The sequence below is a fragment of the Primulina huaijiensis genome, chromosome 13 (genome assembly GCF_012295235.1).
Source record: "Primulina huaijiensis isolate GDHJ02 chromosome 13, ASM1229523v2, whole genome shotgun sequence".
NCBI classification, from domain to species: domain Eukaryota; kingdom Viridiplantae; phylum Streptophyta; class Magnoliopsida; order Lamiales; family Gesneriaceae; genus Primulina; species Primulina huaijiensis.
Window position 1 is genome coordinate 2,010,408 of NC_133318.1, and position 24,798 is coordinate 2,035,205.

Sequence of the window (24,798 nt, forward strand, 5' to 3'; positions counted from 1 at the left end):
AAATTCAAGGAGTTGAATTTGACGATTGTAGTTTGATGAAGATTAAACAGATTGCTTATAAAGAAGTTTGTAAGTGGATTCCATATAATGAAAGTTGTGGAAGTTAACTTGATGGCAAGGAAATTGGAACTCCATATTTTAGTGAAGGAGCTCACAAAAAACTGGTAGTTGCCAAAAATGAATCAATTGAAATTTTTCCATTCGAAATTTTCAATTTTCATTATTTGAGCAAGATTTGTACTATCGATACATCGATGCAGTTTGATCGTCGACGGAAGTTATAATGAGTTCACAATTATTTATTTAGTGAATTTAGAATATACTAATTAAATAATAATGTCCGTACTGATGACTACTAATTTACATGGCTCTCATAAAATATTTTAGAGGGGTCTATAATTGACTAATTGATTGGGTTAATATATTTTTATTAATATGTTATCAAAAGTTGATAACACGTAACATAACCATACAAAAAAGATACACAAAATCATCTCCTTCTTCAAGCAAAATTTCAGCCAACCCCTTTTATTTCACAAGGAGATTTCGGCCACCACCCCTTTCACCGTGCGCTGCCCCGACGCTTCTACAACCCCGCTGAACTTGTAAAATTCCGACGATCGAATCTCGATGCAAACTTCATTTAAATCTCTAATACAATCTATATGAGAAACAAAGTTTCTGATCGTTGACTTGATTTGACGATCGAAGGAGGAGGAAGATCCATTCGTAGGGATTTATAAGAAGGACCAACTCCACTAATCCCATATTGGTTTGGTGTCCAGCATTAAGTACGCAAAGGTAAACAGATCTCAACGCTATATGGATGTTTTAAATCATACGACACTCAATAAACACTTTGAATGTCAAAACAAAAGTTTTAAACTTTCTCTGTATCTTGAGTACGAGAAAACGGTACTCCAACTCTAGATATTGCAGATCTGCGTCATATATTGCTCTACGAATCTTTATCATTGATAGATAACACACATACACTCATAGAGATATTAAAAGCTTACGAACATGATAAAAACATACAAAATCTTTATTGATTTGTGAAAATGTGTATGAGATACTGATTGAACAACTTTCGAACGTGAGGTCGGCATTTGGTAGAGAAGATTATAGAAGCATGTTGTTTTACATTGAAAATGTGATGGGTTTGTGAGTTATCGTGAAAGAGTTATAGGGTCACAAGTGACTCGATCGAGTAAAAAGAACATGAAAACGAGTGAGTGGATCATTATGTTACTTGCTGCGGGTAGGATCCTATATGCAGGCCATTGAATTTATTTGTAATTCTACACAATGTCATCCTTTATAAATTCTAAATAGATAAATTTTGTTTTAATTATATCGTGATTGATGCATGCATGCCCTCTGATTACTGAATATTGATAATATATTCTTAGGATGAAATTATAAAAAAAAATGTTAATAAAAGAAAATGGAGGCTGAGAGGTCATCGGTGGCAAACCTGTTGGACAAAAACTATTTTACTCATAAATAAAGTTACTCAATACTTTATTTGAAACATAAAAATATTTTCGGGATAAATGACAAGTTTATAAAGTATTTTGAAAAATTCATGATGTAATTACTAAAAAAATTGTATCGCAGAAGTATAAGCGTAAAACAATTGAAACATTATATACCAAAACTTAGCATATGCATGGAAGGTTTTCAAATATATCTTCGGCATATTTAGTATTTATGAATACTCGTATAAAACATCATATTTGTTACGAATGTATAATAAGATATATTTATCGTTACATCATAGATCACGTGATGAATATCAACAATATTGTCGTGATCCGACACATACATTAATTTGCCATCGAGTCTCAGAACATTCTTGATCACAACACTTACTTATTATATGAGAATATAGTTATAAATCCTGTATTCACCCTTGCAATAATATTTGTTCTTCCCTCTCAAAATCGTGAATTCTGGCTGACTGAGCTATTGAAAAAACACGATTTAGAGGAGGAATGCATAAAACAAATCATATGCAACCACGACACTAGTAGCTAACCAGTAAATCGTCAAGTGAACTTCACGATCACCGAGTCGCGTGACGTCGATAAGGCCTCTTTCAAGAGAAATTGATAATGCCAGACTTAATTGTATACTGCCAGAACCGGTTACAACGATGCCAACACAATGTACAACATTGTTTTGTCGTACCTTGTGCAGCGTAAGTTGTACTCTGACACAAACGTTATTTATCTTTTAATCAGACAGAAAACGAACAAAGAGAGAGAAAGGGCGTATCGACGGGCAGAGCGATCCGAGAAAACAAAGAGAAGGGTCTTCCGTTTTCTGATTCAGGAAAAAAATAAAAAAAAAATTGTGGGATTTAAGCAGAATGAAAGAGAGAGCTCGAAGCAAGAATTTGAAGGTGTAAGGAGAAATATTTCGACGAGCAAAATGGGTTCAGAGCAATTGAAGAGAAAAGAAATAAGGAAAATTAAAGCTAAAAGTGTTTCGTGATTCCGTTTTTTTCTCGTGAATCTAATTTTGGGTAGCTGCAATAAGGTCAGCCCATTCGTTTCTGCGCCTGTTTTGAACTCATTTTTTTCTTCAAGTTTGTATCTTTATGTTCTTTCATGATTCATTTATCAAGTTTGATTCTGAGCATAAGAATCTGAACTTGAAGTTGGGAATTCAAGCTCGAATCGTTTCTAGGGGAAGTGGCATTTGGGTTATTGTTGAATTTTGCAGAAAATAAATTGTTTGCGGTGTTGCTTTCAGTGTCAGGGAGGTATCTTTATTTGCTCTCGGTGGTCTAATTTAACAAAGACTCCGTTTTTTAGTAGTAGTTTTGGGTTTGAGTTTGGTGTTGAAGAATTTTAATGTGTTGGAAAATTTAGGTTTTTGGAGGGAGAGTTGGTTTAATTGAAAGTTTTAGATCTCTGGGTCTGGACTCGATCCTCCAAGTAATATTATGTGTAATAATCAAGGTTTCGGAGATGGGTTTTAGTTCTGCATTGTTAAGTTTGTGGTTTGATGGATTAAATATTGTTAGGAAAATGTGTTTGTGGAACTGGGGCAAAACAACCCTAATATAGATTGGGGTTCTGTATCTTCTGTGGAACTACTGTGTCTGTTGTATGGATTTTGATTGTTAGAAGGAGAGAAGGGTGCAGAAAGATGCGACCACCATATCAGCATTCACGGATCAATCTTGTTGAGTTGAAAGCTCAGATAGTGAAGAAACTTGGGGCGGAGAGGTCCAAGCAGTATTTTTATTACTTGAATAAATTATTGAGTTTAAAAGTGAGCAAAGGCGAGTTTGATAAGCTTTGTGTGGGAATTATTGGGCGGGAAAATATTCCGCTCCACAATCAGTTTATTCGTTCTATTCTGAGAAATGCTTGTGGCCAGAGTGGCCCACCACCGTCCATTCACAAAGATGATGTTCTGAAGCACGAGACACAAGTTGGTGGCAAGGCGATATCTGCAGATGGTTACCAGAATGGGTCCCACATCGGCATGGTTCAGGCTTCTAGTTCACCAGGTTCATCAAATGGAGGTGACGTGTTACCTGTGTCTCCTCGGAAAGCCAGATCTGGTAACCGTGATCGTAGAACTGGGGAGCGTCGTAGTGCTCTTGGACCAAATGGGAAGACCAATTTTGCTTCACAGGTATCTACATCCAATCAATCAAATGAATTTAACGTCATTTTAGAGAACGGGGATATCAATCCACCGCATATAGGTCGGCCTGTGCAGCATCATCAAGGACTTGTGCAGTTGGAAAAGAATGAAAATGAGATCTATGTTCCTCATCAGGCTAAAATATCGGGTGTAAGGAGATCGTCAGATGGTTCATCTCCCATCTATAACAAAGACCATTTGGAGCTGGTGGTTAGAGAAGATGGAAAACAGCTTTCACCAAGAATTTCACTTGAAGCTCCTCTTGGGGTTCCATTATGTTCAGTTAGCGTTGGTGGAGCACGAAGAACGCTGCCTCCAGAGAGCACCCTTAGATGTATTGGTACATTCAGTGATGGTGCTTTGTTGGATAGTCTTACCTTAAGGGAAAGAATGGAGCAAATTACTGTGACACAGGAGATTGAAGGGGTGTCAGTCGATTGCGCCAACATACTGAACCATGGTTTGGATTCTTATCTGAAAAGATTAATTACGTCTTGCGTTGGACTTGTTGCATCAAGGTCAGGACATGAGTTGACAAGGAATAACACCCACAAGCTCCACCACCATATGAAGCTTATTAATGGTGTCCTACCAGCTCATCATTATCAGATGCTTGGAAGTGGCAAGCCTGTGGAAGTGCAAGAACAGAGGACCCATTACCCGATTTCTTTACAGGACTTCAGAGTTGCCATGGAGCTGAATCCTAGCCAACTTGGTGAAGACTGGCCATTGTTGCTCGAGAAAATATGTACACGTTCCTTTGAAGAATAACACGGAACATGGGCCTGTAGTTTCTTAACCGAATGAATCGGTTCCTGCTGGATCAAAAGGCATGCTTTGCGTGTTAGTATTCTGGCCTCAACATGGCTTTAAATGCTTTCATGCATGGCTTCTTGAATAGTATGAGAAGACAGGGACCGGAGCAGGGAATCTTTATTCCACCCTGCTATGGGGCTTTTCTTTAATAGGAAGCCATCATCAGCGACCATTCGGATACGCATAACATAAAATCCGGTTGTGCTGTTGTATGATTAGCATTATCCCCACTTTTCATATTTTTTCCCTTTTCTTGTAATTTGCAGTCAATTAGTAATTCATGAACAGTTTTGAATGAATAATTTATGTAGTTCGGTACTTCAGAAGAAAGGCGCACTTGCATGATGCAATAGTCATGTGCATGTACCTCAACCATCAAAATTGATCGGAATCTTAATATTAACAGCGTTCTTTGACCAGTTGTTTTACATGCTTTTTTTTGTTAAGACAAATATGTTGCTGCTTTTGGTGCTTGTTGTATATTGTAATTCAGATGCCAAATTGCATCACATGGCATGTTGTTACGTCTCTCTGAATTTAACATGCAAATAGTTGCTAATTCTAAAATTTTGTGGCTAAAGATGTTCTCAATCCACAGAAGCTAGTGTTGGCTGTTGAAGGATGACCCTTTCCTCGGGATAGGGTGAAAAGTGACCTCTTTTTTCAATATACCTGTACTTGAACTGAAGTACAGTTTTGAAATTGTTTGGTTGAAGTGAAATTTCCTCTTTGGTTTTTAATACTATTTTATGCCTATTTTTTTGGCATACTCCTTTTAGTTCACTCAGAAGCGTTGACAGCACCTCATAAATGAAACAATCTAACTGCTTCCAAAAAATTCAGTTTCTCTGTTGGACCTGTGTAGGTTGCAGTTATACTACCTCTGGTATGGCATACTTTCAGATGAAATGTTCAGATGTAACAGTTTAGGTAACCTGCTAAGATCATTTATAGTTTGCTGTTTATATTCTTTCCTCTGTTGTCAATTCCTTTTGTTTAGGGCTGAGAGTTACTCATTCCTACCATCCAAAACATGCGTTTGGTATCCTTCCATGTCAATCTTTGATTCTTGTACCAGGTATGCCGTTCATTGCTATTGTTATTCGTATTTTGCTATTAAGATTGCCAATTGTTACACCAGTCACACTGTTGCAGCATCATTGTGCTGACATATGTTTTCGCGACAGATCGCCATGGTTTCTGTCAATAGTATTCTGTTTATTAATGTGTAGACAAATAATATGCACCATGTAATTGCATCTGTAAGTTTTTCCTCCAGAACCATTGTCATTACAGGTACCGCTATCTCCTCGAGCAGCATCCATTTAATTTCGGGGTGGTTCTATGGCTGGTCAATCAACCATTAAAGAATCTGTACGGCTGCAAACTTGAATTACTGATCCCCCGTGTATCTCATGTCTTGAGGAATGAATGTTTATCTTAAGTTGTTTCTTAGTTGCCATGTTTTATATCTCATAGAATGTTATGCCCCTGTAAAGTTGTATTGATCACAGATTATTGAAATGACGAAGATTTTTTACAGAAAAAGATTATCCAAGACAAATAACGAAAACATCTATTATTTTGTTGCTGTGGTATGCTAATGACACCAGAATACCATGTAAAGAGATGATGAACAATACATTTGTAAGGCGTTGCAACGTTGGATTAATCAATACATTTGTCTGTTCCTCGATTTACGTGGGGCTTGTGTGATCCAAGTTCTGTGCTACGCAGAGGGTTACGCAGAAGGCGCTACAGTACATACTTAAGGATGTACAAGTTCTAAAGAAACTTGCCGCATGCCAGATTTTCTTGAACAGTGGAACCAGTGAGGGAAAGTTTTACTGTTTAAATCGATTGGATGTTGCATTATAATCAAAATTTGACTTGAGATATACGTAGATAATGACCGTGACTTCGGATCCATATGGGGAGTCGTTCAGGATGCTCGGCTTAACATGAAGCTTCACTGAAGAGGCATGAAACAGTGGTTTCTCTTCTACGGACAGGGAATGGGTGAGGTGAAAATGTTTGTGTTATATCAGTAGAATTTCTCATTCTGAGTTTTTTGAAATGGTAAAATTTTATGTTATATCGGTCATTTTCAACTAGTCTTCATGTCACTTGCAATTTTTATACCAAGAACTTTATTAATTCCTACTCTTTTTATGTTTTATGTTTATTTGAAAGCACCAAAAAAATAATTTTTTAATTACTAAAGAGGGATTGAGACAACCAAGCAAAAATCATGATCCACCCAAGGAACTGGATTAAATTGGCTGATTCAAAAGTTCTTTCCAATGTAAATCTCCACTGAGAATCATGACAAAATATGACACGCATATTTACAAACGACTCCATTATTTTAAAGTATCTGTGATATGTATCGATAACTGATCCACATTCCAAAAAGGGTAGAGTGGATGTATAATATTATTGTGCAATAGATGGAGAGATCTTTTCTTCATCAAGTTTGATTTTTAAGAAAAGGAAACTGCTGCTGCACCATGGTTTGAATGGGTGCTGGACCATGAAAAATTCCTCCAAAACCATCTATTTTTGTGCTTGTCATGGCGCGACATTACTTGGGATTCTGTTCTTCTCAGCATTTCCCACATAATCTGCACGTCCTCGTATCCACAACTTTGAATGTCGTTATGAAGTTTCAGAAGCCCGGCACCTGAAGAAACCAAAAGTCCAAAAAGAACATAACATAAGAGGCGAGAAACAAACTTTATCAATAGAATTATAGATAGATGTGATGGACATGAGCATAATGTTCGAGAAGTAAGAATTCAGTAGATGAAACAGAAAGCATAATTTCTGTTATCAAACAAACAGCAGAAATGATATTCAAGAAAACAAAGCCCAATCCCATGAACTTTAATAGAAAATTATTTGACTTGTTGTATACACAATTATCTCATCTTTGGACAATAGTGAATAAATCAAAGCAAACCTACGAAAAGAACACATACTACTTTAGTCTTATCAAAACTTAGAATACTAGGAGTCAATTTTATTGCGCTTCAATTTGTTGCTTCACTGTCCAGGAACAACTTCAAGACACTTGACAAAAATTACAAAGAATCAACAGCTATTCCACTCAAAATCAATATTCAAAATCTTTCAAAATAAATAGAAAGATTAAATCTAAACGAATTATAACTTCTACAAAAAAAGGAAGGAACTGAAGAGGGAGTTGAAACGATCAAAGAACCACCAATTGCTCAAACCCCCAAATGAAAAGATCAAAATTTTCTTCCTTCATTCTTAAAATTTTGTATGCAAAATCCAAAATTTTTTGTGAGAAATAACTTCAGATTAACAAAATTTCACTCCGACTAATAAATTTATAGCTCATTTTAAATTTCGGAGAGCAAAATTAGCTTCGAAAACCACAAACATCACCCCATCAAATGGGCAAAAAAAATGGCGATTTTTACCATTTTTACGGTTCCTAACACGGGTCGACACCGAAAACCAAGCCCTTCTAACAGGGAATACCATTCTGTGCCACCACTCCATCACCTGAATCTTCACCTTCCACCGCCGGTTCACACCGCCGAATCGACTCAGAACCACCCTTAGCCCGGCCAGAACTAAGAATCTCCCTCCAAAACCTCAGCTCACACAGCTATATCATCAACATGAGGAAACACACACCAACACACCTAGAGTGCGTTTTCGAGGAATTCTTGGATTTTCTTTCAATTTCTTTCAGCCGTTGGGTGCACTCACTTGGAAAGGAATGAACATAATATAATATAATATAATGTCAGTGCCTCACCGACACGTGACGGTATCGGTGGATTTTTAATAAAAAGTTTGTCCACGTGGGGTTTAGTCTTTTCCTTCGGATTCGAAATTTATTGACTGTTGAGATATCATTTTCGAGGAAATTTGAAAGTGAAACGTGTCGTCATATCATTGGAAAATAGACAATCATAACTTTGAAAATAAATTACAACTTTCTAGGTGCAAAATGTGTTGTATACTCGACGTGTAACAAAATTAGTTAGACTTTCTTATTCTATAAATTTATTTATTTTAATTCGCATATTAGAATAAGCTTAGTGTGCATTAGTAGTGTTTTAAAATCGATAATAATACTAAAACTTGACGTCCCGAGAAAATATTGTTATAATTGAATCTTGAATTTAAAATATCATGTTGTCGAATGTCGATTTAGAAGTTATACATAATTAGTGTTACATTTCAAAACAAATAATTTTATAAAGTGCCAAAAACATGGATCGAATATGTCTATACATTATTTTCCAATGGAGTTTTGAAATTAGAGAGAATAAAGTCAANACGCATGTAATAAATAAGCAAATACTAAAAGTCCGAGTCATAAAATTTCAATTCTGATATAAGGTATTTATTAGATCGAATGTGTGTGTGTGTATATATATATATATATAATAAAAAATTGTTAGAATTGAATTTTAAAATCNTCCACAACTTTGAATGTCGTTATGAAGTTTCAGAAGCCCGGCACCTGAAGAAACCAAAAGTCCAAAAAGAACATAACATAAGAGGCGAGAAACAAACTTTATCAATAGAATTATAGATAGATGTGATGGACATGAGCATAATGTTCGAGAAGTAAGAATTCAGTAGATGAAACAGAAAGCATAATTTCTGTTATCAAACAAACAGCAGAAATGATATTCAAGAAAACAAAGCCCAATCCCATGAACTTTAATAGAAAATTATTTGACTTGTTGTATACACAATTATCTCATCTTTGGACAATAGTGAATAAATCAAAGCAAACCTACGAAAAGAACACATACTACTTTAGTCTTATCAAAACTTAGAATACTAGGAGTCAATTTTATTGCGCTTCAATTTGTTGCTTCACTGTCCAGGAACAACTTCAAGACACTTGACAAAAATTACAAAGAATCAACAGCTATTCCACTCAAAATCAATATTCAAAATCTTTCAAAATAAATAGAAAGATTAAATCTAAACGAATTATAACTTCTACAAAAAAAGGAAGGAACTGAAGAGGGAGTTGAAACGATCAAAGAACCACCAATTGCTCAAACCCCCAAATGAAAAGATCAAAATTTTCTTCCTTCATTCTTAAAATTTTGTATGCAAAATCCAAAATTTTTTGTGAGAAATAACTTCAGATTAACAAAATTTCACTCCGACTAATAAATTTATAGCTCATTTTAAATTTCGGAGAGCAAAATTAGCTTCGAAAACCACAAACATCACCCCATCAAATGGGCAAAAAAAATGGCGATTTTTACCATTTTTACGGTTCCTAACACGGGTCGACACCGAAAACCAAGCCCTTCTAACAGGGAATACCATTCTGTGCCACCACTCCATCACCTGAATCTTCACCTTCCACCGCCGGTTCACACCGCCGAATCGACTCAGAACCACCCTTAGCCCGGCCAGAACTAAGAATCTCCCTCCAAAACCTCAGCTCACACAGCTATATCATCAACATGAGGAAACACACACCAACACACCTAGAGTGCGTTTTCGAGGAATTCTTGGATTTTCTTTCAATTTCTTTCAGCCGTTGGGTGCACTCACTTGGAAAGGAATGAACATAATATAATATAATATAATGTCAGTGCCTCACCGACACGTGACGGTATCGGTGGATTTTTAATAAAAAGTTTGTCCACGTGGGGTTTAGTCTTTTCCTTCGGATTCGAAATTTATTGACTGTTGAGATATCATTTTCGAGGAAATTTGAAAGTGAAACGTGTCGTCATATCATTGGAAAATAGACAATCATAACTTTGAAAATAAATTACAACTTTCTAGGTGCAAAATGTGTTGTATACTCGACGTGTAACAAAATTAGTTAGACTTTCTTATTCTATAAATTTATTTATTTTAATTCGCATATTAGAATAAGCTTAGTGTGCATTAGTAGTGTTTTAAAATCGATAATAATACTAAAACTTGACGTCCCGAGAAAATATTGTTATAATTGAATCTTGAATTTAAAATATCATGTTGTCGAATGTCGATTTAGAAGTTATACATAATTAGTGTTACATTTCAAAACAAATAATTTTATAAAGTGCCAAAAACATGGATCGAATATGTCTATACATTATTTTCCAATGGAGTTTTGAAATTAGAGAGAATAAAGTCAAATATTTCTACTTTGGCGTTACCCTTAACGGGGAACATTTAATTTATATAGTCAAAATAAAATATCGACCATATTTTACTCCTTTTTTTCTGTTTTTATTAAACAAAATTAAATTATATATNAAAGAAGCTTACGCGATACATTTGGCATCGTTTGTCGGCAGGGTCAATGTGGTCCATCCATAGTCCACTTAAAAAACGAAAAAGAAAAAACCAGGGTAGAGTTGTCTTTCCACCTGATGCATGTATATGAAATGAATAATTACCATGTCCAAATAAATAAATATATATTTATCTCATTTATTGCAACAAAATACAACTAGATTGATCAAAATAATTATATAAATTATTTATAATGTCATATTAGTAATTGAAAATTTTCATAATTTTATATATAAGGGCTTTGTAAATTTTGTATTAAATAAAAAAGGTGTTGATTAATACTTTTATTATATTATAAAATGAATCCTAATTAAATAAAGTAACCATTTAACAAAGCATCTAAGAAACTATATGTATTTTACCAATTTATTAAGGTTAAAGACCTAAAAATTGCAAGAAAATCTATCAGTTTAAAATTTTAATACAATTAAAAGGATCGTGATAAAATATTATTTAATTAAAAATATATTTTTCAAATGACATTCAAGTGCTAAAAATCATATGACATAATTATATGCATCAATTGAATATCATTTATAAATAAACATCATTAATTATTTTTATAAAATAACTAATTTTCTATACTCGAGATTATATAAATTATATGTCTAAAAACAATAACCACACCTATTTTAAGTAGGAGTGGTATACTGTATCGAAAATTATATACCGTATATCGTATCGAAAATCTTATATCGTATCGAAAATTACGGTATAAGCAAATTCATATCGATATTGTACCGAAAATTTCTGTGTACCGATTTTCTGTATGCCGAAAATTTTGGTGCATATAACTAGCATATCGATTATATCGAAATGGTAAGGTATATCGAGATTTCGGTACGATATCGATATATACCGTTTTATATCAAAAAAATCTTACATTTTAAATTTTTTATAAATTTATTGTTTTAAAATATTATATATTTTAAAATCTTTGTATATTTTTCGGTATTTCGATATTTCGGTATATACAGAAATTTTCAAATTGTATACCGTTATCGAACCGAAAAATTCGGTATTGTTTTCGTAACGTACCGAAATCTTCGGTATACCGAAAATTCGATAAATTCGACATTTTTTAAGTACGATAATCTCTGTATACCTAAAATTAGATATTTTTTCTTATCCCTAATTTTAAGCATATGTTTGATTCAAAATCCTCAACCGACAGTGCCGTAGAAGCATATGTGGATGGATGGCCATTATAATTAGGTGTTTAATTAATGATCCCTAATCAATACAATATTGCTTTCTCTCATATGTTTGATGACAACAACTTAACAACAAGTTGATCCATCGGCTATTGATTATTTATTAATTATGAAATTAACGATAGATTCGGTGTTTCGACAAAAGGATTTGATTTTAATATAATATTAGAAAGAATTGATTTCTATTGTCATGAATGAAAAGACGAAAAATACTAAAAGTTGAAGAATTTCAAATCCGTAGATTCATGAAATCGTCCAAAGAAGTTGGTTAAATTTGGACCATAAGTTTTTTGTTTTGTTTTATTCATTGAATTATATAAAATTCGATTTTCCACATTAACGATGGTTAATTATACCTATCTCACTATAAATAGCAACAATTATATATTCAAAGTATATTACTTGAGAATTATATTGGAATAAATATTTTATGACATTTTCAAATTTCAAGTGTACCATTCGAATTTGTCTCTCGTCGTGCCTATTTAGGCTGAATAATAATAGAGCACACTATGCTTGGCATCAAATGAAATTTGAATTTTGAAATTGGTTTTGATTTGTCACCGTCTATATTTTAAAAGGTAGGAATTTATTTTTAGTCATTTTTCCAAATAATAAGAATCATAATAATAATAATGTGACTTAACCTCTAAATAAGGATGACAATTTTATCCGCGAACCTGAAATGAGATGGAATTGGGATTTTTCAAATCTCCGAAGTAAATCATTGAAGAATATGAAAATGATATCTCCATCCTCGAATATGTCTCAATCCTCCAATAATAATGTCATTACTATTACTAATAATGACTTTATTTAATAATTAAAAAAAAACTCAAATTCATAACATTCAAATCTCGTTCATGATAATTATGTGGTTTCATATTTTGTTTTTGTGAAAATCATGAATTACAAAAGTTTGTATTGTTTATGTAATATTAATATTTATATATATAATTGGGTTATTGTATCAATACTTTTTAAGGGAGTTTGTAGAGTTTTTTTTTTTAATTCAACTGATATTTGAAGAGGTGATGAGGAAATTTAATTCACGTCATATCAGGATAATGATGAAAAATACGGCCCACGTCATTATTACTTGTAGATTATTTGAAGCGAAGATGAAGATTATGATAAATATTTAATATACATGAAGTCAGGATGAGAATTTTCAAGCCAATTAGGTAATCGGGTTGGGAGCCCGATGGGGACTTAATTCCCCGGTCTCGCCATCCCTACCTCTAAATTTATGACCAAAAAATTGATTATTACGTGTTAGGTGCAATAATTGTCTCTGCTAGATAAAGCAATCGAAATATGATGTTTGAGCTACTTTACATTTTAAAAGATGTGAATTGCACCATTGTCACCAATTATGATTTTTGGTAAAGGGGCAAGTGCTCGGTCCAATAATTGATATCAGAATCAATGTCAATAATGTCATGAGTTCGATTTCTATTGATTACAAGGAGTGTAATTATTAAGAGAGACATTGTTTGGTACATTAATTGTCTTTTCTAAGTAGAACAATCTAAATGTGGTGCTTGAAATGATGTATGATTTAAAAAATTTGATTTGCACCGTTTCCAAAAACTATAATTTTTGGTAAAATGACAAGCACTCGGTCCTACATTCGTTAATTCAACCAATTATTTGTAATAATTAGAAGTCAAAGTATCGAGTTATAGTTCGTGCAAAAAACTTGGCCCTTTTATAATAAAAAGGAGTATAAGAAGCGTCAAGTTGATATTTGAGTTGGTGGAGTAGGTTGATTCTTGATAAATTGTTAGAAGTTCGATTCCTCATTTCGACACCTTTTCGAGTGAGCTTGTCACACAGGACTTTCCAAATATGATTTATCTGACTAACGGAGTTTGCAAGTTATTATATTACTTAAGAGATTTATACGATACACACAAAAGATTAGTTGGCTGCAACTTCCCATGTCGTTTAAAAAGTATAAGAAAAAAGATAAATAAAATTTTGAACAAAAAATAGAATGGATTGTTGTGAAAAAGTAAAAATTTACGGTAAAAATTAAAAATCTCAAACTCTCAAAATTATCACTGTACACACTTTATAATATTTTTCTCTCAACTCAATTGTGATTTTCTTCACAAATGAGAGATCTATTTATAGAAAATCTTTACAATTAATCCAAAAATAAAATCATCATTACCTACATCAGAACACACTAATTTTCAATATTTACAACTCTTATTTTCAACATTCAAATATTCAACATTCAAATATTCAACATACACATTTTAAATATTAATTTTCAACACTCCCCCTTATGATGATGATCATGATACGATGATGTCTTCATTACGTGTTTTTGTACTGCCTCATTAAAAACCTTACAAGGAAAAACTCATTGGGATAAAAACCATAGTATTGCGCATTCCAAGCAGTCACGTAACCTCCCCCTCATGTTGACACAAACAGTTCTTCACAAATTTTGTAGATTGCGCATTCCAATATTATATATGTGTTTTCTGAATATTGTTGTAGGAAGTGTCTTTGTGAAGAGATCTGATGAGTTTTCACTTGATTGAATGTGACGAACATCAATATATTTATTCTTCTCAAGCTCCTTGGTGAATGCCAAGAACTTAAGAAGAAAATGTTTAATTCTGTCGCTTTTTATGTATCCTTATTTCATTTGAGCAACACATGCCGCATTATCTTCATATAGTATCACAGGCTTCTCGTCGAATGATAATCCGCATGAGATTTGGATATGTCGGGTCATTGATTTTAACCACACACATTCACGGCTTGCTTCATGTAATGCAATAATCTCGGCATGATTTGATGAAGTTGTTACGAGCTTTTGTTTCTGTGAACGCCAAGAAATTGCAGTGCCTCCACGAGTAAATACATATCCAGTTTGGGAATGTGCCTTTTGTGGATCAGATAAGTATCAAGCATCGACATAACCAATTATACTTGGATTGGCATCTTTTGAATACAAAAATCCCAAGTCTGTCGTTCCTCGTAGATACCCGAATATATGTTTAATTCCGTTCCAATGTCTCTTTGTTGGATATGTGCTAAATCTTGCTAATAAATTTACGGCAAAAGATATATCAGGCCTTGTACAATTTGTAAGATACATAAGGGCACCGATATCACTTAAATATGGTACTTCTGGATCAAGAATATCTTCATCATTTTCACATGGACGGAATGAATCTTTTTCTATGTTTAATGATCTAACAACCATTGGAGTACTTAAAGGATTTGATTTATCCATATTAAAACGTTTAAGGATCTTTTCTGTATAATTTTTCTGGTGAAAAATTTTCCACATTCTTTTTGTTCAATTTGTAAACCAAGACAATACTTGGTTTTTCCAAGATACTTCATTTCAAATTCTTCCTTCAAGTATGACACAACTTAATGATTTTCATTATTCGTTCCAATGATGTTTAAATCATCAACATATACAGCAATAATTACGCATCCGGATGTTGTTTTCTTAATGAAAACACAAGGGCATATTAAATTATTTACATATCCCTTTTTCATCAAGTGATCACTTAGCCGATTATACCACATTCGGTCGGATTGTTTTAACTCATATAATGATCTTTGTAATTTCACAGGATAACATTCTCTGGGTTTTGAACTTTGTGCTTCAGGCAATATTAAATCCTTCAGGGATTTTCATATATATATATATATATATATATATATATATTACTATCAAGTGATCCATATAAGTAAGCTGTAACAACATCCATAAGACGCATTTCTAAATTTTCAGATACTGCCAAGCTAATCAAATACCGAAACGTAATTGCATCCATCACAGGAGAATACGTTTCTTCATAATCAATTCCAGGCCTTTGAGAAAAACCTTGTGCAACAAGTCGAGCTTTATATCTTACTATTTCATTTTTCTCATTTCGCTTTCGAATAAAAACCCATTTGTATCCAACAGGTTTTACACCTTCAGGTGTAAGGACTATAGGTCCAAAAACATTACGTTTATTTAGCGAATCCAATTCAACCTGGATGGCATCTTTCCATTTTATCCAATCCTGCCGATTTTTACATTCACCAAAAGATTTTGGTTCATGATCTTCATTATCATTTATGATGTCGATTGCCACATTATAAGAAAATATATCATCAATTTCTTCTATATCTTTTCGGTTCCATATTTTTCCAGTATTAATATAATTGATAGAGATTTCATGATTCTCGTCAGTTTGTGGTTCTGACAAAACATTTTCATCATCATGTGTTTCTTCAGGAACAACATTCTCTATTTTGTGATCATCATGTGTTTATTCAGGAACATCATTCTCTATTTTGTGATCATTGTGTTTCTCTATGAATTTTCTTTTTCGAGGATTTTTATCCTTGGAACCGACTGGCCTTCCACGCTTCAGGCGTTTTACGACATCATGACTTTGTTCAATTTGTTTCTTTGGAATTTCAATTTGAGCAGGAGCATTTACAACATGTATATATGATTTAGTTATCCTTTTATCATCTGTAAATGCATCTAGTATTTGATTTGATATTCTTTGCAAGTGCACAATTTGCTGTACATCTTTTTCACATTGTTGTGTTCTTGGATCCAGACGTAATAATGATGATACATACCATGTAATTTCTTTTTCGGTATATTTCTTGTCTCTCCCTAACATTGGGAAGATTTCCTCATTAAAATGACAATCAGCAAAACGTGCTGTGAACACGTCGTCTGTCTAAGGTTCAAGATATCGAATGATTGATGGACTATCATAACCGATATAAATTCCAATCTTTCTTTGAGGTCCCATTTTATTTCGTTGAGGTGGTGCAATAGGCACATACACCATACATCCAAAAATTCTCAGATGAGAAATGTCTTGTTCTTTAACAAATGCAAGCTGCAATGGGGAGTATTTATGATATGCACTTGGTCTGATGCGAATTAATGAAATCAGCATGTAAAATTGAATGTCCCCATATAGAAATAGGAAGCTTTGTTTTCATAATCATTAGTCTAGCAATCATTTGCAGATGTTTAATCAATGATTCAGCCAATCCATTCTGTGTATGTACATGAGCAACAAGATGCTCAACAATGATTCTCATAGACATACAATAATCATTGAAAGTCTGGGAAGTAAATTCACCAGCATTATCAAGTCTAACTTTCTTGATTGTATAATCGGGAAATTGATTCCTCAATTTTATTATTTGAGCAAGTAATCTTGCAAATGCAACATTTCAAGTTGACAATAAACATACATGTGACCATCTGCTGGAGGCATCAATTAATACCATAAAGTATCTGAATAGTTCACATGGTGGATGAATTGGTCCGCAAATACCACCCTGAATACGTTCAAAAAACATTGGTGATTCAGTTTGGATTTTGGCTGTGATGGTCTTATATAAGTTTTCCAAGAGAACATGTTTTACATTGAAACTTATTATTCTGAAAGATCTTCTGTTCTTTCAGCGGATGACCATGTTTATTTTCTATAATTCTTCGCATCATTGTAGAACCAGGATGTCCTAATCGATCATGTCAATTGGTTAATATTGAAGAATTATCAACTACCATGTTTGATTCAATGAGACTTATATGTGTATAATGCAATCTAGTAGGGAGCATTGATAGTTTTTCTATCACATATTTCTTTCCTGATTTATATGTGGTAAGACACATATATTTCTCATTCCCTTCATTCATTGTTTGAGTATCATACCCATGGGAATATATATCATTAAAACTCAACAAATTTCTTTTCGATTATGGTGAATACAAAGCATCGTTGATCAAAAATTTTTGTACCATTAGGTAACAAAAATTGTGATTTACCACATCCTTTAATCAAGTCTACAGGACCTGATATCGTATTCACCATTGTTTTTGTTGGTTATAGTTTCAAGAAATATCTTTTATCTCGGAGGATAGTGTGCGTTGTACCACTATCAGGTATGCAAACTTCAGCTTGGTTCATAGCATTTTCCATATTTGAACTTCAAAAAAATATGCAATGAAATAAAATTACTGACAATAAATTAAAATACAATATAACACACTATAAAACATTATCATACAAGTACATGAAAAAATAAAATATTTTACATATTTATTCCACCAGCAAATTGATCATTATCTGAGAAATCAATCAGAAAAATCTACATCATCAAAATGAGTTGAACCACTCAAAGGTTCACTGTGTTCAGTAAAGTTGGTCTCATTTTCTTTCCCCTTTATTGATTCTTTATAAAGTTTACAAAGGTGATCAGGGGCTCGACAAATACGGGACCAATGTCCTGGAGTACCACATCTGAAACAAGAACTTTCAAATCTTTTTGAGTGATTCTCATTAACACTCATATTCTCTTGATGTCTTTTCGGTGGATGGTTTGAGACACTCTTTTGAGATGACTTATAGAAATAACTATCTCGATTATTTTCAAAACCACGGCCGCGTCCACGACCACGACCTTTTCCACGTCCACGACCTTGATTTTGTCCTCGACCAAAATCTTGTCTATAACTTTGATTTTGGTTTCCAGGTTTAAATTCATTTTTGCTTACGACATTTACTTCAGGAAATGCCGTTGAACCAGTGGGTCGTGCCTGATGATTTCTCATTAAAAGCTCATTATTCTTTTCCGCCACAAGGAGACAGGCGATTAGTTCAGAATATCTCGAAAATCCACGCACTCTATATTGTTGTTGTAGAGTTATATTCGATGCGTGAAAAGTGGAAAATGTTTTTTCAAGCATTTCCAATTCAGTAATCTCATGCCCACAAAATTTCAGTTGCGAGATTATTCGATACATCACCGAGTTGTAATCACTGACTTTCTTAAAATCTTGGAATCTCAACGTATTCCATTCATCCCGGGCGGTCGGAAGTATAACTTCCCTTATATGTTCGAATCTTTCTTTTAATCCCTTCCACAAAGCCATGTGATCTTTTTCAATCAGATATTCACATTTTAATCCCTCGTCGAGATGTCGACGCAAAAATATGATGGCTCTTGCCTTTTCTTGTGATGTGCATATGCCATTTTCTTTTATGGTCTCAGTTAGACCTAATGACTCAAGATGCATTTCTACATCGAGAGTCCATGACATATAATTTTTTCCCGTAATATCAAGAGCAATGAATTCGAGCTTTGCCAAGTTTGACATGGTGGTACTAAAAAATTACGATGCATTTTATTAGTTAATGAATATTGCAATACAAAGTAATGAATAAACAATAAATACAAGCATTCGTAAAAATAAAGAAAACACACTAGGAGGATATTCTCCGATAAGTACAAGATTCGTGAGTATTATAACCAAAATAATTAAAAATAACTTTGTGAAAACCATCTTCTTTTTTCTTCAAAAATTTGATAAAGAATAATTTTAGAGAAGAAGAGAAAGTTGGAGTGATTGAATATGTTTGTGAGATCATAATTATAGGGCAAAAACTAGCCGTTTTGTTACCGTTTATTACCGTTGGTGTACAAGAAAATAAATGTATGTATTTGTATATTTTTATGGTAATAATATGATGTATATAATATTAGTAATATTTTAAATAATTATGCATATCATATCACAATATTATAATGAAATGTCATAAGATATTTTGTTTAAAAATCTTATAGGCTTTTATACTTGTCGTATCCCTTACCAGGAGTGTGGGATGTCGTCTTAACATCCTCCCAGGATTTATAACAAGTTTTTTTGAAAAATTTATTTTTATTATTTATAATAACATTATATTATATATTAAATATATAAACCATAAATAAATAAACAATAAAATAAATATTATTACTTTTGTTACTTTTTTCTTCTGTTTTGGAGCTTGGAAAAATATGGAGGACTTTTAGAGCTTCGTGCTGATAACGTGTTGTGAAAAAGTAAAAATTTACGGTAAAAAGTAAAAATCTTAAAATCTCAAAATTATCACACTACACACTTTATAATACTTTTCTCTCAACTCAATTGTGATTTTCTTCACATATGAGAGATCTATTTATAGAAAATCTGTACAAATAATCCAAAAATAAAATCATCATTACCTACATCATCACACACTAATTTTCAATATTTACAACTCTTATTTTCAACATTCAAATATTCAACATACATATTTTAAATATTAATTTTCAACATGGATATCTATGTGTTGAAAAAACAAATTTTTCCACACCCATGCACGTTAAAAATATTGGTTAGCAAATAAGATTCAAGTCATTTGTTTTTTCACACGTGTCAATCCTAGTGTACAAAAATTCATATTTTTTAAACAAATGGATAAAAGTTTCATACTTCCATTTTATTAAGATAATCTATTTTTTGGGATACAAATGGATACATTATTCGGACAAGTTACAAGCAATTACGTCTTCATTCAATTACATCTGGACCGGCCAGTTCAACCAAGAATCTATTATTGATCTGGTGTGCGTCATACTTAAAAATCGTTTTAACAGTCAAATCGATCAAGAACTGGTCGAACACCTTAAATTGTCATGAACCTATGAACCGATAAAAAACATGTCGAACCGGTTCAAATTTTTTTAGAATTTAATTGTTTCTTATATTTAAAATCTTAAATNTGTGGTTGAATCAATTCAAATCGTTATTTTAAGATAAACCGATTCGATGATACGTATGATTACTAAAATATTGCTATTACATAGTGAATTAGTCAATTTGAAGGCGGCAGAAAATTTAGATCATTTATCGACAAGACATAGAAGTTTGGTTTAAATGTTTTAACTCGAGAAGAAAGTGACATTTTAAATTGGAACTCCTTTTTTCTTTCGTTTTCTTTTCCATTCAAAGGTAATTTTCAGTCACTTATGCCTCATATTTACACGTCAATTTTTCACTGCAAACAATCCAAAAGTTTCGAGAATACATATATAGAAATCATAATGTAAATTTTATAAATGAAATATACATTATTCAAATTTTATAAATGAAATATTAATATTACCGATATTAATAATGAAGAACAGAGATAATATTAACAATATTAATAATGGAATTTTTTTTTATAATACTCATATTTGATACAACATCTGTTTTTATATTTTCTTACAACCACCTAATATTTCATCGTTGTAGATCTCAATTAGCTTTTTATTTCCTATGCTATTGTTGGCAATATGCTTCTTCTATCATAACATATTGCTTCTCTACCACTACAAAAACAATTCAATTTAGCAACGGAATTCAAAAAGTCGTCATTAATGAAACACATTATCATCCTTGATATCAGGCCAAATCACAATGCACAACTGGTTAATGAAAGGATTCAGATTATAGTTAATGAAATAAAATTTTAATAATCAGTCTAAAAAGTATTAAGTTGTAGAGGCAATTCCTAATTACCCCTTTTGCAAGTCGGACCCCAACATTTATTTTCAGTTGAATGGGTAAGGATTCAAATCAAGGCAGGAACAAATATGTCCGGACTTGGTAAATTCAAACAAATCTGAGATTAACGGAGTTGATCTTTCTTATATGTCCTTTCAAACGAATCTTTCTTTTTTATCGTTAAATTAACTACACAATCAAAGACTTTGTTTCTCATTTGAATTGCACTAGAAATCACAAATAATTTTTTCGTGGAGACTAGGATTCAGAAATTTCAAAAATCCAAAGTTGGTGCGGAAGCAACGAGATGGCAGCGCAAGGAAGAGCATGGCCGAAATTTTTCTTCAAATATTTTGTGATGGGCGAAAAATATTTAGTGAAGAGAAGAGGTGAAATTTTGTGCGTCACACAATTCGCAAAAATTTTCTTATTTTCATTGACCATTCATGAAATATTTATAGAGTGTGATTCCTGATCTCATAAGGAGTTTCTCTCCCATCAGAATTTTTAGTTTCCAATATTTTAAATTCTCATGTGATTATATCATGGGTAAATCAACTTTTGATAATGCATGATATTTTCACACACACACATATATATATCTGTGTGCGTGTGTGTGTATCCCATATGCATAAATCGACGATCCGACAGCGACGATGTACCAATAATACAAATCTTGTTCATATAATGAAAATTGAAAATTTCGAAGATAAAAAATTTCACTGTCCATATTTGGCAGCTGTCAGTTTTGTGAACTCCTTCACCAAAACATGCAGTTCCTCTCTTCTTTTTCAATTAGAAATTAAGCTAACTTTCATTTTTTTCATATTATGGAATCAACTTATAAACTCATTTGTAAGCATTCTGTTTGATCTCCATCAAAATACAGTCGCCAAATTCAACTCATTGAACTTTGACTTTCTCAACGGCAACACAAAATTCGATACTTGTGTGACCCTCAATGGTTCAAGGATACGTCTAGCTGTGAGTTTACATCTACATGTGATTTAAAATAACATTTATTCTTATTCGGACTTACCCTAATTAGCCCCATTCTTTTCATCAATACCTTGATCAAGAATGTCAGAACTCATTTCCGATTGCACCATTCGGATAATAGTAAGAGCGTCTAGTAGCATTACCCCATGATCCCCTAGGTATCACTGATAGTGTCTGCAAGAACCTTAAGTTATAGTTAGCATATAACACGGTCCCTTCAACTCATATATCCCTATCGAATCTGCAACCATTGGTATATCGAGAGTTGTATATAAATTCGATAACGATGTGATGTATCTTTGAGTACTAATAGTGAAATAATAAGTACAACTGAGGAAACATCTTTCCAAAATGCATGTCTTACTATGGCTAGAGATTTCTTGCACTATTAACTCATCATATCACATAAGATATCTTTACCCGTAGGCAAACGGTGAATCCTCGACTATAATGCATTTGCACCTACGTATTTCGAAACTACACCCAACCTCGCCATTTGATGACCCTCAATGGAGTCGGGAAACAGATCAAATTACATGCTAGTACGTAGAGCCTCTACATTATCTCAGGTCAAATTACTAATGATGTACAATCATACCCGAGGAACATTTCACTCGATAAATAATAACCACTTGTACAGTTCTAGTGAGGGTTGTTTAGTAAATCATCAAATTATCACCCATCCGTATGAATGAACATCTTCATGCCCTTACTAATGAAACATGGGGTTTACATCACATATGCTATTCTCAAGCTCAAGCGACCTTTATCCATGTTTCAGGCGGCTGATTCGACTGAAACCTGTTTACAATATATTATGCACTTCCTAATGAGTTTCACGATCTTACATTGAGAGGCATGCCTCATGGTATCTATTATATATTCAAGAACTTTATCTATGCTGCATACATGAGTATACAGATAAAATAAATGTCATAATTGGATATAACCGTAAAATATTATTAAAATAAAGATCATTTTTATATCAGAGTCAATAAAAGTAAAACCACAAGTTGACAGTACACCTACTCTAACATGTTGCACACATGTATAAACAAAAAATGAGATAGAAGGGCAAACTTCATGCCGATATATGCTTTGGTTTAAACTTCATACCTTGATTCGGAAATTCTTCCCCAATGTTGATGCCTGTTAAAAGTTCGTTGCCTTACACTCTACCTTCTAGTGTCGACAAGACCGACTAGTTAATCAATAGCTAAGATATCTAGGTTGATAGGCTCATAATAGTTTGTATTTTTGTTATCATATTTCTCATTGTTTTAACTTCCGACATTCTTAATTGATACACTTTTGTGTTATTTTGTTGTAGGATGAAATTTTATGGTCTTGGAGCGAATATGAGCTAAAAATGTGATTTTTATCACATTTGAATTGCTAAGTTAAAGCTGTGAAAGAAATACAAAAACAGAAGAAGTCCAGGACAAGGCACGACCATGTCTTGCGACTGTTCTTCTGCTGCCTGTGAAACTGAAGCAGCCGAGAATTTCAAGGAGTGAAATTCAAAATTTGTGAAGATTATGCGAGATTTTAGCATCTTAATTATAGTGTTTGACTTATAAAAAAATTCTTGGAGAGAGAATTTGTTATTGAGAGAAATAAATACTAGATAGAGTTTTATTCCATATAAACTTTATATTCCTTTTTTGATATGTTTTTAACATTAGTTTTCTTTTAGTTAATGAGCTTTTCTCTTGGGCTCAATTAACCATCTACGTGAATAGCAAGGAGATACAAAATTACACAGAATTCCACTCTCTTCGACGTGAAACACAAGGAATTTCTTATCTTATCTCCATAACTCTAGGCTAAGTTTTTTTTTTTTTTTTATTTTTTTATTTCTGATTCAAGTGATATTTCTACTATTTCAGTTTTATCACTATGTTGCTTTTTACGCTTTAATTTAATATTTTTGTTTTGTTCAAGTGTTATGATATATTTTTATGAAAGTTGTATGTTGATTAATTTAACAATTTAATTTGATATATAATTTTCTACTGCTATATATGAATTAAGTGATTCGTAATTGTAATGAACGATTGGTACCTTAGTAGCGCTAAATTAGGTGTGTTGTGCTATCATAACATATTTAGTCTAAATAAATCGACGAAACTAAAATTATCAATTGCAGCTATCTCGATTGTAAGATTTTAGGATAAAATGTTTTCACAAAATGAAAATATTTTTTTTAATCAATATGGAACGTTATCGTGTCCAATTAATAATTGACAAGTTTTGACTGGATGTTTGGTTTGGTCAATTAAATTAGAAAAACACAAGGATTTTAACAGCTATCTATATAATTCTAAGGTTAATTGCTTGTAACTGCATGAATAAATAATATGTTAATCGATGAAGTGTGATACAATTGAATAGTAAAACTAATCAGAATTTGATAAGATTGAATTTCTTTTTTTAGTACACTCA

General features: G+C 32.8%; 1 protein-coding gene and 1 long non-coding RNA gene across 2 annotated transcripts; one reads left to right on the forward strand and one right to left on the reverse strand.

The window, feature by feature from the left end:
* Window positions 1-2,263: 2,263 nt before the first annotated feature.
* On the forward strand, window positions 2,264-6,594 carry LOC140991137 (uncharacterized). Its single transcript, XM_073461096.1, has 2 exons — window positions 2,264-5,412; window positions 5,483-6,594. Exon 1 carries the CDS (start codon window positions 3,160-3,162, stop codon window positions 4,435-4,437), a length of 1,278 nt encoding a protein of 425 aa, XP_073317197.1. The 5' UTR covers window positions 2,264-3,159; the 3' UTR covers window positions 4,438-5,412; window positions 5,483-6,594.
* Window positions 6,595-6,726: 132 nt separating this feature from the next.
* LOC140991138 (uncharacterized) lies at window positions 6,727-8,261 on the reverse strand. The gene is made up of 2 exons (XR_012177802.1): window positions 7,932-8,261; window positions 6,727-7,165 (listed from the first exon to the last, which is right to left on the reverse strand). It is a non-coding gene; the product is annotated as an uncharacterized lncRNA (long non-coding RNA).
* Window positions 8,262-24,798: the final 16,537 nt, after the last annotated feature.

Excerpts from the sequence above, each read along its gene's own strand:
- LOC140991137 (XM_073461096.1), top strand. The coding sequence starts at position 3,160 with ATGCGACCACCATATCAGCATTCACGGATCAATCTTGTTGAGTTGAAA.